Source organism: Pygocentrus nattereri, chromosome 18, assembly GCF_015220715.1.
Source record: "Pygocentrus nattereri isolate fPygNat1 chromosome 18, fPygNat1.pri, whole genome shotgun sequence".
Taxonomy (NCBI): Eukaryota; Metazoa; Chordata; class Actinopteri; order Characiformes; family Serrasalmidae; genus Pygocentrus; species Pygocentrus nattereri.
In genome coordinates this window covers 16,809,982-16,825,114 of record NC_051228.1, presented here as the reverse complement: position 1 = coordinate 16,825,114, position 15,133 = coordinate 16,809,982, and the positions used below count along the sequence as shown (strand labels likewise).

The window sequence follows — 15,133 nt, the reverse complement described above, 5'->3', positions numbered from 1 at the left end:
GTGTTGTGTTTGTCCTGCAGTCACTGATTGAAGAGATGAGAACTCGAGGCCACAGCATTAAGGATCGGGATATCTTCCTGAATGTGGTCAACGCTGTGGAGAAGGAGCATGGCTGCATCAGTGCCTTTTCTGATGAAAGGAAGAACGGGAAGGCAGCGGGTTACTGACCCACCCTCTGCCCCACCACACCCACCGCTGCACTGACTGAAGCCCAGACACGTCCCTCAGCAGCACCTGGACACCTAACCTGGCGATTGACGCTCCTGGTGTTTGGTTTTGCTTTAAGTGACTTCAGAGGATTTATAGTGACTTTCTTATGTGTATGTATTGTATATTACTTTTGCATCTTCACCAAATCAATGCTGAAAAGCCCAATAAGCTCACAGTGCATTAAAATGTTTGAGGACACGTTCCAAATGATTTTAGATTTGAATGGAAACCTTCATGTTTCAGCACTCAGACCTTTCAGGTGTTTAAAGCACTTTTGGGCCAAAAAAGTTTTAATGAGCTTTTGACAGTACACAGTAGTTTGAAAAAATCACCATTTAGACTAAGCCTGCTCTTCATACTAAGAAGATACTATGTTGAACCATAAATGATTGATTCATAATAAATAAACATCTACAGGGAGTTTTTAACAGTAACATAAGTAACCGTATGAAATTCAAACATCAGAGAAAAGTAAGTTGTCTAAATATTGGTGGTGAATCTTTAATATAGTCATCTAAATTTGTATCTACACTCTGAAAGATGGTTCATCAAAGGTTCTTTAGAAAAGACAATGATTAGAACGTGTTGTATATGGTTCTATATAGCACCAAAAAGGGTTCTTCTGTTGTTAAGATGTCAAGCTTGGGCACAACAGAACGCTTTTTGACACTATATAGAATCCTTTTCAAAAAGGTTCTATATAGAACCATATAACACATTACATGGTTCTTCAGTGTATATGGTTCTATGTAGAACTTTTTTAAAAATCATTCCCTATAGCACCAAGAAGAGTTTTGCTATTATTATGATGTCAAGCTTGCAACAATAGCAGGACCTTTTTGGGTGCTATATAGAACCTTCTACAGCTCATTCAATCTGAAGAACCATTTCATTATGCAAAAGAAAAATGTAATCATGCAGAGGGTTTTTTGAGTGTTCATGGTTCTATGTAGAACCACTGTCTTTACTAGACAACCCTTGAAGAACTGTGATGTGTGGAAAAGGTGGGTCTCACTGCTGTAGATGTTTTAGTGGAGTTGACAGTAACACGTTAAAGTGATAATTTGATAACAACGCTAATATTTAAACATTTTTAACTTTTAGATTTGGTTAAGGAGGCGTCCACAGTGCTGTTGCTATAATAAGTTCTGTGGCTACACAGACCTTCAAGGACCAGAATTTTTTCCTGTATAGAACCATGAACACTCAAAGAACCCTTTGCACTATTAAAGGGTTCTTTGCATCATCAAAGACTGATTAAGAATGTGCTGTTTATGGATTGTAACAAGAGAAGAACTCTTTTGGCTGCTATACAGAACCCTTGATATAAGGGTTCTATGTAGAAGTATTTATGCACATCTGTGCACATTTTCTATCAATCCATTCTTTTTTCTTAAGAACCGTTGAATGACCATATTTTTTAGAAGTGTATTAGCTCTTCTATAATCCTGTGAGTGTAGTCCTCTCATTCGGATACAGCTTTTAAAAGGTGAGCTCTGTTATGGTTCTCCTGATAACTGTTATTTCCAGCTTCTACTTATCTGTTTATCAATTTCAAGCAAAATATTGCACTAACATCAACATACTAAAGATGGTTCTTTAGTAAAGATAATGGTTCTACGTAGACAGTTATCAGGAGAACCATAACAGAGCTCACCTTTTAAAAGCTGTATCCGAATGAGAGGACTACACTCACAGGATTATAGAAGAGCTAATACACTTCTAAAAAATATGGTCATTCAACGGTTCTTAAGAAAAAAGAATCAATTTGCATGATAAAAGAGTTCTTTGCATCATGAACGTGTTCTTCAGATTGATGAAGAATGTGCCGTATATGGTTTGAACATTTTTTGAAAAGGGTTCTATATGGCACCAAAAAGCGTTCTGCTGTTGTTACAAGCCAAAGAACGGTAATGCTAGTTATGGTAATTACATCTGATTACTGTAGGAGTTGCTCTTATTGCCGACACAAATCAAGACATAGTTCGTTTTCTTGCTAGTTTTGCCTTCGATCAAAACCAGCAGAACTTGCACTATGTGTAAATTTTACGTTAACTTAAAGTTACGTTGAAACTATGTTACTTGGTGCAGCCAGTTCAATTGTACTAGCTAGTTTACTTTCAAACTAGGCTATGACTGAACTTACATTCAGCTGGTGCAACTAGCTGCTGGTGTAAAGAGGGTCCAGGATTAGCTAACGAAGGCCTTGTTACTTAGATGACAAGTTGAATGAGGTGATTAACAAGGCAAAATGCTGGACTCTGCATCATCCGTCCATTTTCCAAGCTGCTTCTCCCTCAGGGTCACTGGAGCCTATCCCAGCAGTCATCGGGTGGAAGGCAGGATACACCCTGGACAAGTCACCAGTCCATTGCAGGGCAGACAGACAGACACTCACACCTAGGGGCAATTTAGCATGTCCAATTGGCCTGACTGCATGTCTTTGGACTGTGGTAGGAAACCAGCAAACCCGGAGGAAACGCAGACACGTGGAGAACATGCAAACTCCACACAGAGAGGACCCCGGTCACCCGGCCGGCGAATCGAACCCAGGCCCCCCTCACTGGGAGGCAACAGTGCTACCCACCACGCCACCATGCCGCCCAACTCTGCATCAGTGCCTGTCTACAGATAAATCCAATAATACCAATCGTAGTGCAACAGAACGCTTAGAACGCACAAATCAGAGCCGAAGCTGGTTCTGCAAAGAGAAATTGGAAGAACATCAACAAAAATATCACAAAATGCAGCACAGTCAGCTCATCTGGACTGTATCCTCTAACACAAGTTACTCTGTAGCTCATGTGGTCAGTAAAGTGGACGCCTCAGGTGACTGTGAATTCAAATGTGACATTAATTAGAATGTTTGTCATGTAACTTTTATACTTCTGAGTATTTTTTTTTGCACTTGTTTTATGGTTTTAACCAATCATCATGTAACTGCATATGCTGTTGATTTCATTGTGTGTTTTATTTTTTTAGCACTATTCAACTTTAATAAAGTGGATGTACATGTTGACAACTTATAATTATTACTATTTTTGCTAGAATAATAATGCATGTTCCTAGTTTATTAGACTATACCACGTATGGAATTACTCCAGTCAAAAGTACTGACTCTCAGTAATGGACAAATGAGTAGGGCTATTTAGATAACTCTAAAATTATCACAAGGATACAGAAACAAATATAGAAACAGTGAGGGTATTTGCAGGAAGATCATTAAGAATACAGTTATAATTATCAAGTCAAGAGTTTTTTTTCCTTACCCAGGTCTGTTTACTCTGAGTTCAGTACATTTGGTTGAGTATGAGAGCTGTTCGGAGTCCAGGACAAGAACAGAGAATCGATCTCTGGTCCTCCTGTAATTAGTGGTCTGTGGTGCAGTCCGCTGATTGTGTGGAAGCTTCCTGTGTGTTAAAGCAAACCAGTAGTAATGAGCTCCTCCCCCAAACGAGCCCAGAATTGGTCCTTGTTGTGGTATTCTGGGCAAGCATGAAGGCGTCCTTAGTGAACTGGACTCATTGGCAATCAGCAGAAGTCTGCCTGCTCAGCTCGTAAGAAAAGTCGTGCATTATGGGAAATATAGCAGCTGTGATTTGGTGGCAGTAGATCAGGGATGTCCAGTCGTATCCGCAAAAGGCCGGTGTTGCTGCATGTTTTCATTCCAACAAATCAATCAATCAAACTTTATTTTCACTTTGAAGTACACTGAAGGTGACCCTCATTTTCACTGCAGTCGAGCACTTACAGCACAAAGGGACTGAAAATAAATTAAAATGGAATTCAGTCAGTTTAAAACATACCAAAGTAGATACAAAAAGTTAAGAGAACAATTAAGATTTAATTACGAATAGGAAGAAGAAAAATAAAATAATCCAAGATATAGTCATTAAAACCACTTAACTGCTTCACATTTTAGATTGTATTAAATAAAAAATAAAACAAACAGTAAAAGTATTAAAATTAAAAAGCCGGACTGACCAATTGATTAAAGAAGTAAAATCAGCTCCTGTTTGTTTGAAATGAAAACTGCAGCCAGTGTTTGATTATCTTCTCCACCCTGGTTCCTCCTCTGTAGCTGGCCTCTTCTCTCACTCCAGTCCTGCCGTGTGTCTTTATTCGGAGACATTATAAAGGAGAAGACGGTCACTGGTTAGAAGCTAAAAGGGAAAGCTCATAACACTCAACTGCTTACAGGAAAAGCCGCTGGGCCCCATTGATGGCCATGAGAGCCAGCAGGAAGGTGGGGCCTGAACTTTAATTTGCCTCATGTTCAATCCTGGTGGACAAGCCAGAGAGCAGGGATGCTGATGGAAATGGAGCAATGAGCTCTCATTCCCTCTCACTTCAGATGATCACCTGATGCTGATCTGGCTGGTAGCATGGACACCTTTAAAGATAGCAGAGAGGGAAAACTTGCGGTTGAGAAAAGGACTGAAGAGTGGCCAACATTGGTTTGGTTGTTGTTTTTGTTTCTTTTTTGTGAAAATGGCTGCTTTAAACCTTTAATAATAAAAAGATCCAATCAGTTTGCTGGTTACACTGCAAGTGGAGAAAGAACCCTGTGGAGATTTGCATAAATGCAGCAGCCAAAACAACTAAGAAAGATCACCATTAATTGAGTCAAACACTACACACTATTTAAGAGACTTTTTTTCAGATTTTATCAGGAATTTCAAACCTGTTTAAAGAGTAATTTGACTTTAGAGAATTTAGAGTATTTTTTTCTCTCCTCATTCAGTGAGAGATGAGTCTGATCTTGTATGCTTTATTTTAGGTCATCTAGCATCTGTTTATGACTCTTCCCCCTTTGTAATCTGTTCCAGCAGTGTCTCATGTTCTGTCTGTTATATATGTCCATATTCTGTGTTGTCTTGTAGCACTGTTTATTTGTTTGTTTGTTTGTATTTCTTGTAGTGATGCTAATTTTGAATCATTTGAAACCTTTGATCAAAATGAAAGGCTGTGTTGAAAATAGCCCACAACATGCTGCTCACATTTGATGATCACATGATTGTGCCTAAAATTACAACCCCAGTTCCAATGAAGTTGGGATGTTGTGTAAAACATAAATAAAAACAGAATATGATGATTTGCAAATGCTTTACAACCTATATTCAACTGAATACACTACAAAGACAAGATATTTAGTGTTGAAACGGATAAACTTTGCTGTTTTTTGCAAATATTCACTCTTTTTGCACCAAATTCAAAATGAGTGAATATTTGCAAAAAACAATAAAGTTTATCTGTTTGAACATTAAATGTCTTGTCTTTGTAGTGTATTCAATTGAATATAGGTTGAAAAGGATTTGCAAATCATCATATTCGGTTTTTATTTATGTTTTACACAACGTCCCAACTTCATTGGAATTGGGGTTGTAGTAAGAAGTATGCAGTGTTTGACTAACATGAATTTCTCCAGCACACTGAAGATACCCATGATGATGTTCTTCTCTGGCAATATATTCCAGTAAGTGAGCAGTTATTTTCATAGTATACTGCATCCCAAAATGCAACACGCCCAGTGTAGCAGGTCATAACCACTGAAATAACCACCTAGAAGTATTTAATAGCCCTCGATTTTGCCTTTTAGTACAATAATAACAGCAAAATGAAAGAAACTTGACCAAATGCTGATACGCTCATTCAGCGCTTTGGGTGAATGGGACAGCACTTTCTCATTAATTTAGGCTTTAATTCATACTATTCATACTACAATTTCACATGCACTTTTTTAATTTTCTAGTTAAAATTTATTACTGTAGGTTTAAAAATCCATCCACAATTCATGCAGTATTAAGCCGCTTTTCCTCACAGTCACAACAAGCCTCCTCTTCCTCTCCCTCCCTTTAATCTTCAACCCCCAAATTTCATTGAACACATTTAACTTAAGTAAAACAAAAACGCTTGAAGTCAGGCTTGAAATTAACACATTTACTCTAAGTAAAAATGACTCACAAATGGAGGAAGACAGGACACTAAACAGGTTTACCACACTGAACAATCCAAAGCTGACATATTTTAGTTTATTTTTGTCTGCTGAGCAGAAAGCACTGTCCTGCCCTCTGTTCCTGTATGGGGTGTTTTATAAAGTACACAGGTTCATCTCTCCATCAAAATACTAACATACATGCTGAGAAGAGGCTAGCAGTGGTTGCTAAGCAGTGATTGGAGGACTGAGGAGAATGGGACAGGTCTTGAGATGGTCTGATTGGCTCAGTTCCTGTACAGCAAACAACTTGTGTTACACGCTGGATACTGTACAGTACATTACAGATGACCAATCTGCAGTATATATAGTATATACTGGAGCAGTGTACAGCATACAGTACATAGTATACTATTTAGAACACAGCCAGCATTCTAATAGCTTAGCAACCAGTGGAATGGTACAGATATGATGAAAAAACAAAATAGATACAGCAACATGATTACGGCACTTCAACATTAATGGGGAATTCCTAAACAACAACCCATAAAAGCCCATTTTGAATTTATCATGGTTGTGATCTCAAAAAACATGAATTTTTCACCATTCAACCTACTTTAGCATTTTAGCCCTGCCCATATAGCCTACAGCACTTTAGCCCCACCCATTCAGCCTACAGCACTTTAGCCCCACCAATTCAGCCGACAGCCCTTTAGCCCCACCAATTCAGCCTACAGCACTTAAGCCCCACCCATTCAGCCTACAGCACTTTAGCCCCACCAATTCAGCCTACAGCATTTTAGCCCCAACAATTCAGCCTACAGCACTTTAGCCCCACCCATTCAGCCTACAGCACTTTAGCCCCACCCATTCAGCCTACAGCACTTTAGCCCCACCAATTCAGCCTGCATCACTTAAGCCCCACCCATTCAGCCTACAGCCCTTTAGCCCTGCCCATTTAGACTACAGTAACTTAACCTCACCCATTCAGCCTGCAGCAATTTAGCCACTCCTATTTAGCCTTCAGTAGCTTAGCCTCGCCCATTCAGCCTGCAGCACTTTAGTCCCACCCACTCACATTTAATATATAAATTTCATCCCAAGCTGCTTTTGAAAAGAAGCACAATAGAGAGCAAGCAGTCACAACAGAGCCAATTTACATAAATCAGTCTTAGAGGCACAGTAACAAACACAGCCTGCATAATTCTAAAGGATAAAGAGACGCTGGAAAATGAATTATGATTCTTTTTTAAGTCAACACACAGAAACAGCACAAACTGTAGAGAACGGTTGTATGTGGGCTCTGTAAACAGTGCCAGCATTCTTATTTTAAGATAAATGATGGTGTTTTGAATGTAGACAACCGCTTGTAAACTATAAAGTAAAGAAAACAAGTCTAAATGTGGGTCCAGTCTGACTCACTCCACTCTCTTCCGTGAAGGGCGGTGTGTTTGATGCAGTCTTGATGTGTGTGTGTGTCCAACTGTTGTCTGCCGCTACGAGAGCTAAGAGCAGTCAGAGCCTGACTGACCTTTTCCTCCCAGCATGATCCCTTCAGCCCCCTGGTAGCTTCAGACGCCTCCACCAGCCACATACACAATGAGGGAATATCGACAAACCAGTTCAGACATCAGGACAGAACCGCTTTAACACAACCTTCCACAGTCATCGCCCTACACTCGCCTTCTAACACACAGTTCAGGGGTTTCCTGCTCAAACACCCCACTATTAACTCTACAAAGGCCTTTTCAGCAAAACTTTGGCAAAAAAAATCCCCTCGATCAACCAAGGCATGTTTGATGTCTAAAATAGTTCTCTAAAAAAACGGTGGTGACTAAGACTTCAGTTTGGCCCATAAATGTCAAAACTCAAAAAATAATCTCATGTCAATGATATTTTCTGCTAGCACCCCTGGTGTTAATGCAAAGCTAATGCTTGTGCACATGAACATTTTTTGTCCATGCAAGATTAAGCACAGACGTCTGAAGCTTGTAAACATCATTCCATATGTTTTATCATGTATCTGATCTTGTATGTATCAGTGTTACAGTAACTCTTTCAGTAAAGAGTCCTGCATAGAGCTGCTGACACTGCTTTCTATTCCTAACAACTAACACTGCTTAGACTACGCCTCATATTCATATCATCAGTGCATCTAGAACTTCTGGAAGGACTAGAGTGATGTTGTTACTCACTAAAACAGTCCTGAATCAAAGTGTGATTGGAGTGATTCCTCTATCACTTCCTAGTTATTTTAGTAGTTGATCTAATTTGTGAAGAATTCAGCTCAGCTTCTGAAGTCCTTACTAATGAGAAACCAGCCAATTTCACCAAAACGTAACTGTAAAAAGAGTATTACAGAGTTTAAGAGTACTTACAGTGTTCAAATACAACAATAGTTATTATTCTATTAAACAAAATGAACTTAAAGTTACAGACATGCTATTTTTATTTCACAGAAATCATTAGGCATATCTTTGAAGGACCACACTTGTAATACATAATTACTGCAACAAAATGAGACTATGAGTAATGTTTTTATTGTCACATTAGCATCACAACATGTGCTTCTTGTATTTCTGTTTTGGCGTGTGATGATTTTAGCCTGCAGTACTGAATAACTGAAATACAGCCAGTTTATAAGTGGTCATTGTTTCTACTCTAAAATTTAGGGCTGCAAATGTTAGGTGGGCCAATCTGCATTTTAAAAAGATGGTTCTTCAAGGGTTCTTTAGTAAAGACAATGATTTAAATAGAAGCATGAACAGTCATAGAACCCTTTGACCATAAAATTCTCATAAATAGACCACAACTGGGTTGGGCTCAGGAACTGTCCTAAAATGGTTTAGTTCATAACTGCAAGAAAGGAACTACTTTGTGATAATCATATTTCTGAGAGAGTGCCAGTGACCTGTGGTGTCCCTCAGGGTTCAATTCTTGGGCCACTCTTACTCAATACATACATGCTTCCGTTTGGTCAAATACGTCAAGTATTGAAGGGATATCTTACCACAGCTATGCAGTTGATACTCAGATCTACTTTGTCGTCTGCCCAAACAACTACGGTCCCCTTGACAGAGTTTCTCACTCTATTTTTTCATTTGTAAAGCACTTTGAATGACAGCAGTGAATGAAATGTGCTCTATAAATAAACTTGTCTTGCATTTGCATGCTTGAATGGCTCTCTTCATGGTGAAATGGTTCTTCAGATTGATAGAGAATATGTTGTATAAGGTTCTATATCACACCAAAAAGTGTTCTTCTATTGTTAAGATGTTAAGCATGTAACAATAGAAGAACCTTTTTAGAATGACTAGAACCCTTTTTCATAGGTCTTGGATGAAGGATGAAGTTGGATGAACCTATGAAACCAACAACTGCTTCTTTTCAAACTGCCGCTTACGCATTGTCACTGGACAACTGAAGGCACTCGGAGGAAAGCGCCAACTACCAGATCTGCTATGTCAGCTGATAGACACCTGCAAGGCCAATTGTGCTGTCTTGGACTCCCGCCTACGCATGGCTGTAGCATCACCAGGGATCAAAAGCCATAAAACAGGATTAGGTTGCCAACAAGTTTTAGAACTTAAAAGGATGTTATCTTGGGAATATGGACAGAGTAGGAGGCTACCAACCCCGTTTTTACTCCATCTGGCATACCAGGCCAGCCATAAATTCTTGTCTGGAATCCAGCTGCAGGCCTCACCCAAACTTTTACCTTAACTTGTGAATTACTAGAAATCAAGTTACCGTATTTTCCGGATTATAAGTCGCACTTTTTTTCATAGGTTGGCCAGGGGTGCGACTTATACTCCGGAGCGACTTATAGTCCGGAAAATACGGTACGCATATTGAGAAACGGCCATGGTAATTTCACATGTTCGTTATTTTCACACTGAAAACCGCAAGAGGGCGGTCTAGGCTTGTGTACCTGCTACTTCTGTACCACTGAAAATTTAAAATTTCAACATTACCGGTAACTTATAAAGACAACTGATAAGGGCTGAAAAAATGCCATCAAAAAGAAAATCATATTCTGCAGATTACAAGCTGCAAGTAGTGAAATATGCAGCCGAAAACGGTAATCGAGCAGCAGAAAGAAAGTTCGGAGTGACCGAGAAACTTGTAAGGGACTGGCGAAAAGCGGAGGTTAGTCTTACTGCAATGAAGAAAACTAAAAAAGCTAATCGTGGGCTAAAAGCTAGGTGGCCACAGCTAGAGGAACGAGTTCGCACATGGGTACTTGAACAACGTGCAGCCGGGTGAGGCTTGTCAACAGTGCAGTTGCGTCTCCACGCCCAGGTAGTTGCCAAGGAAATGAATATAAATGACTTTGCGGGAGGACCTTCTTGGTGTTACCGCTTCATGCAACGCAACCGCCTCTCTATCAGAGCAAGGACAACAATGTCCCAAAAACTGCCAGCAGACTTCCAAGCCAAGGTCGACAGTTTCCGTGAGTTTGTTGAAAAGCATGTAACTGAGCACAACATGACACCGGATCATATTATTAACATGGATGAGGTCCCCCTCACATTTGACATTCCCATGGGCCGAAGTGTCGCGGAGAAAGGGCTAAAGAGTGTGAATATAGTAACAACTGGTAATGAGAAATCACACTTCACAGTGGTGCTGGCATGTTGTGGAGATGGATCAAAACTGCCACCAATGGTCATTTTCAAACGAAAAACCATGCCAAAAATCCAATCCCCCTCAGTTGCCGTCGCCGTGAATGAGAAAGGGTGGATGGATCAAGAAATGATGAACTTATGGCTTACGAAGTGCTACACTAAGCGTCCGGATGGCTTCTTTAGAACACAAAGCCCTGCTTGTGATGGACAGCATGCGAGCGCACATTACGCCACAGTTCAAAAATAAATTAAAAGTTTTCAACACCATACCTGCCATCATCCCTGGAGGCTTAACTAAAATACTCCAGCCACTTGACATCTCTGTGAACCGCAGCTTTAAGGCAGTATTGCGTCACCTGTGGGAGCAGTGGATGCTGGATGGAGAGCACAGCTTCACGGCAACCGGGAGAATGCGCCATGCTACGTTCTCGGAAGTCATTGAATGGATCAGCAAAGCATGGGCTTCCGTGAAAACCGAAAGCATCCTGCTGGGATTCAGAAAGGCTGGAATAATTGCAAATGTAACTGACGACGAGTCTGACAAAAGCGACGAAGAAGAGGAAGCGGCGCTTCGTCCACCTCCAGAGTTAGCGGAGTTGTTCATAAGTGACACTGAGGATGAAGAGTTCAATGGATTTGATGATTTGGAGTGATATAAACTTTGATAAAAATGGTTTGATAAACTTGTTAGCATGTTCTTTGTTATAGTTTGTCATTGTTATCTGAATAACTGTTCATGTTACGTTAACTTGGATTTTATTAAACCCCCCCCCCCCCAAAAATGCGACTTATACTCCGGTGCGACGTATATATGTTTTTTTTTCTTTACTGTGCATTTTTTTGGCTGGTGCGACTTATACTCCGGAGCGACGTATAATCCGGAAAATACGGTATATAGACTGCACCAATATAGAATTCCCACCATTCAACAGGATGAACAGGTTTGTTATGAGAATCTATAACAAAGTTAGCCGTTGTAGATTTTATTGACAATTTAGACAACACCCCCAAGTGGTGAAAAAGGTGCACCACACCACCACCATGTGCTTATAAAAGAATCCAAGGGACTTGTTGCATTGTCTGCTTGAGTATCAACATTTATATAATCTGTAAGCAATACCACTTGTTTTATTAATATTGTTACGTGTATTACCTAAATAGTACCTGTATCCCTTTCTACTATTGAGTGCTAGGAATACATAGTGCCTAACTTTAATAACCAACAGAGACAACCCTTGAATTGCAAAGAGTTAAACCAGTGACCAATATGTATCCCAAATATGGTTTTCTTTTCTTTCCTATGTTCCTTTTCTTTTGTTGTCAATTTTATTTCTTCAGGCATTCGATCATATTCAGATATTAATATTACCTGAGTTCTTTAACATGTGTTGTGTATCGGGTACCAAAACTCTCTCTTAAAATCATACCTGAATATTCTAGTTGTTCATTCCTTAATTTTGAAAGTTAAGCCAATTTGATGATATAAGAATGTTTCTTTTTCTATGTTTAAAACTAACTGAAACAAAGAAGGCAGTGAGCCTGGGTAAGGCAATCCTAAAAATTATTTACAACCCATGAGAGTGGGAAACAATGAATAGCTAATTAAGCATCAGGTTAGGAAAACCTATCAACACCTTTGCTCCACCCCAATGGGAAGGGCCAACAGTTGGAGCAAAATCCTAGTGCACAGGACCTTTAGTTAGTTGGAGTCTGCATTCTCAACCAGAAGATAGCTCAATTCTTATGTTTGTGCCAGCCTTTTGTGCCAGACAAGTCAGAATTATTAGAACGCTCCAAGATCAGATCTGAAACCTTTGTAGTTTTGTAACGTGCCTGTTCGCCTACCCACCTTAAGCTTAAATCACCCTCAGAGAAGGAAGATAGATATTTCCTGTCTGGCCAGGGAGAAGATATTCACAACTTTTAAATCTGCTAAAAAGAGGTAGTTAGTTAAGTTAGTGTCACCAGCCTCAGAACCCTGGTTGCAATCTGAACCTCATCAGCGGATTGGTAGCAGATTTCATGCCGTACAGACCCGGCATCACGCCCAGAGGCCTGCACAAATCAGTGAGCAGATTAACCATCGCAAGTCTGCCAAGCTCCACCCTCAGATGGCCACAACACGCCTTTGCCCAATCACTGATGGGAAAGCACAGGCCAGCACATTGATGCAGCATCTGCGACCAGCGAGGAAACGAACCAACGTGTAAGCTCCAGTCTCCGACCAAGCCAACCTTGAAGACAGACCCTCTGGAGGTCAACCTGACTCCCAAGTAAGCTGGTTCCATCAATTTTCAGTCAGGGCACTGATGCCAATTTATTTAATAAGAGATCTTTGAATAGGTACATCCAGCCATATAGTTACTCCTTTCCATGCTTAGGTTAATTCTCCAGAGTCTTTCAAGTCTAAGTTTTGAACGGCTTCCCAAGAACCACACTGCCGCGTGCCATTATTTTACGTGAAGTATTGGGTCCTTTTGACTTTTATTATCATTTTTGTTGTGTTTTTGTTTTATTTTCTCTCTATCATTGAATGTAGTCCAAAGGTAGTTTGATATGTAACCAATAAACCCCCTTTTATTGAAGCATCCTTGGTGCGAGCGTTTGTCTCTCTTACCTTGCTCTGTTACCCCACACCCTTGGTTGGGCTAAACTGCTGTATGACTGAATGGGTGGGGCTAAACTGCTGTAGGTTGAATGGTTGGGACTAAACTGCTGCAGGCAGAATGGGTGTAGCTAAACTGCTGTAGCCTGAATGTGTGAGGTTTAATCCCTGTAGGCTGAATGGGTGGGGCAAAGTGCTGTAAGTTGAATGGGTGGGGCTAGAGTGATGTAGGCTGAATGGGTGGGGCTAAACCACTGTAGGCTGAATGAGTGGGACTAAACCCACTCATTCTTTTTAGGTGGGGTGGGGCTAAACTGCTGTAGGTGATTGGTATGGGGAGTGTTTACAAAAGCATCACCCAATATTACAACCCCAGTTCTAATGAAGTTGGAACATTGTGCGAAACATAAATAAAAACAGAATACGATGATTTGCAAATGCTTTTCAACCTATATTCAATTGAATACACTACAAAGACAAGATATTTCATGTTCAAATGGATAAACTTTATTGTTTTTTTGCAAATATTCACTGATTTTGAATTTGATGCCTGCAACACGTTCCAAAGAAGTTGGGACAGGGGCATGTTTACCACTGTGTTACATCACCTTTCCTTTTAACAACACTCAATAAGCGTTTGGGAACTGAGGACACTAATTGTTGAAGCTTTGTAGGTGGAATTCTTTCCCATTCTTGCTTGATGTACAATGTCAGTTGCACAACAGTCCGGGGTCTCTGCTATCATATTTTGTGCTTCATAATGCGCCACACATTTTCAATGGGAGACAGGTCTGGACTGCAGGCAGGCCAGTCTAGTACCTGCTCTCTTTTACTACGAAGCCACGCTGTTGTAACACATGCAGAATGTGGCTTGGCATTGTCTTGCTGAAATAAGCAGGACGTCCCTAAAAATGACATTGCTTGGATGGCAGCACATGTTGCTCCAAAACCTGTATGTACCTTTCAGCATTAAGGGTTATTAAAGCCTTCACAGATGTGCAAGTCACCCATGCCATGGGCACTAACACACCCCCACACCATCAGAGATGCTGACTTTTGAACTTTGCACTGATAACAATCCGGACAGTCCTTTTCCTCTTTGGCCCGGAGGACACGACGTCCATGATTTCCAAAAACTATTTGAAATGTGGACTCGTCAGACCACAGGACACTTTTCCACTTTGCGTCAGTCCATCTCAGATGAGCTCAGGCCCAGAGAAGCCGGCGGCGTTTCTGGGTGTTGTTGATATGTGTCTTTCGGTTTGCATGGCAGAGTTTTAACTTGCACTTGTAGATGGAGCGACGAACTGTGTTCACTGACAGTGGTTTTCTGAAGTGTCCGTTGCAGAATGATATTTGTTTTTAATGCAGTGCTGCCTGAGGAATTGAAGGTCACGGGCATTCAATGTTGGCTTTCTGCCTTGCCGCTTACTTGCAGAGATTTCTCCAGATTCTCTGAATCTTTTGATGATATTATGGACTGTAGATGATGAAATCCCTAAATTCCTTGCAATTGCACATTGAGAAATATTGTTCTTAAACTGTTGGACTACTTGCTCACGCAGTTGTTCATAAAGTGGATGCTCCCTTTCAGGGATGCTCACTTTATACCCAATCATGACACTCATCTGTTTCTAATTAACCTGTTCACCTGTGGAATGTTCCAAACAGGTGTTTTTTGAGCATTCCTCAACTTTTCCAGTCTTTTGTTGCCAGTGTCCCAACTTCTTTGGAACGTGTTGCTGTAGATGATGA

At 40.4% G+C, this 15,133-nt stretch overlaps 1 protein-coding gene and 1 long non-coding RNA gene across 3 annotated transcripts in view; one reads left to right on the top strand and one right to left on the bottom strand.

Moving 5' to 3' along the window:
- ggt5b (gamma-glutamyltransferase 5b) overlaps window positions 1-425 on the top strand; it is a 45,852-nt gene extending 45,427 nt beyond the window's left edge. For both annotated transcript variants that reach the window (XM_017693612.1, XM_017693611.1), the window contains exon 12: window positions 21-425. In XM_017693612.1, the coding sequence (XP_017549101.1) occupies window positions 21-167 (147 nt within the window). In that variant the 3' untranslated portion in view covers window positions 168-425. The remainder of the gene's footprint in view (window positions 1-20) is intronic.
- A 1,645-nt stretch (window positions 426-2,070) lies between these two features.
- LOC108425132 lies at window positions 2,071-11,171 on the bottom strand. The gene is made up of 3 exons (XR_001857684.2): window positions 11,044-11,171; window positions 4,195-4,326; window positions 2,071-3,973 (listed from the first exon to the last, which is right to left on the bottom strand). It is a non-coding gene; the product is annotated as an uncharacterized LOC108425132 (long non-coding RNA).
- Between the last annotated feature and the right edge of the window lie 3,962 nt (window positions 11,172-15,133).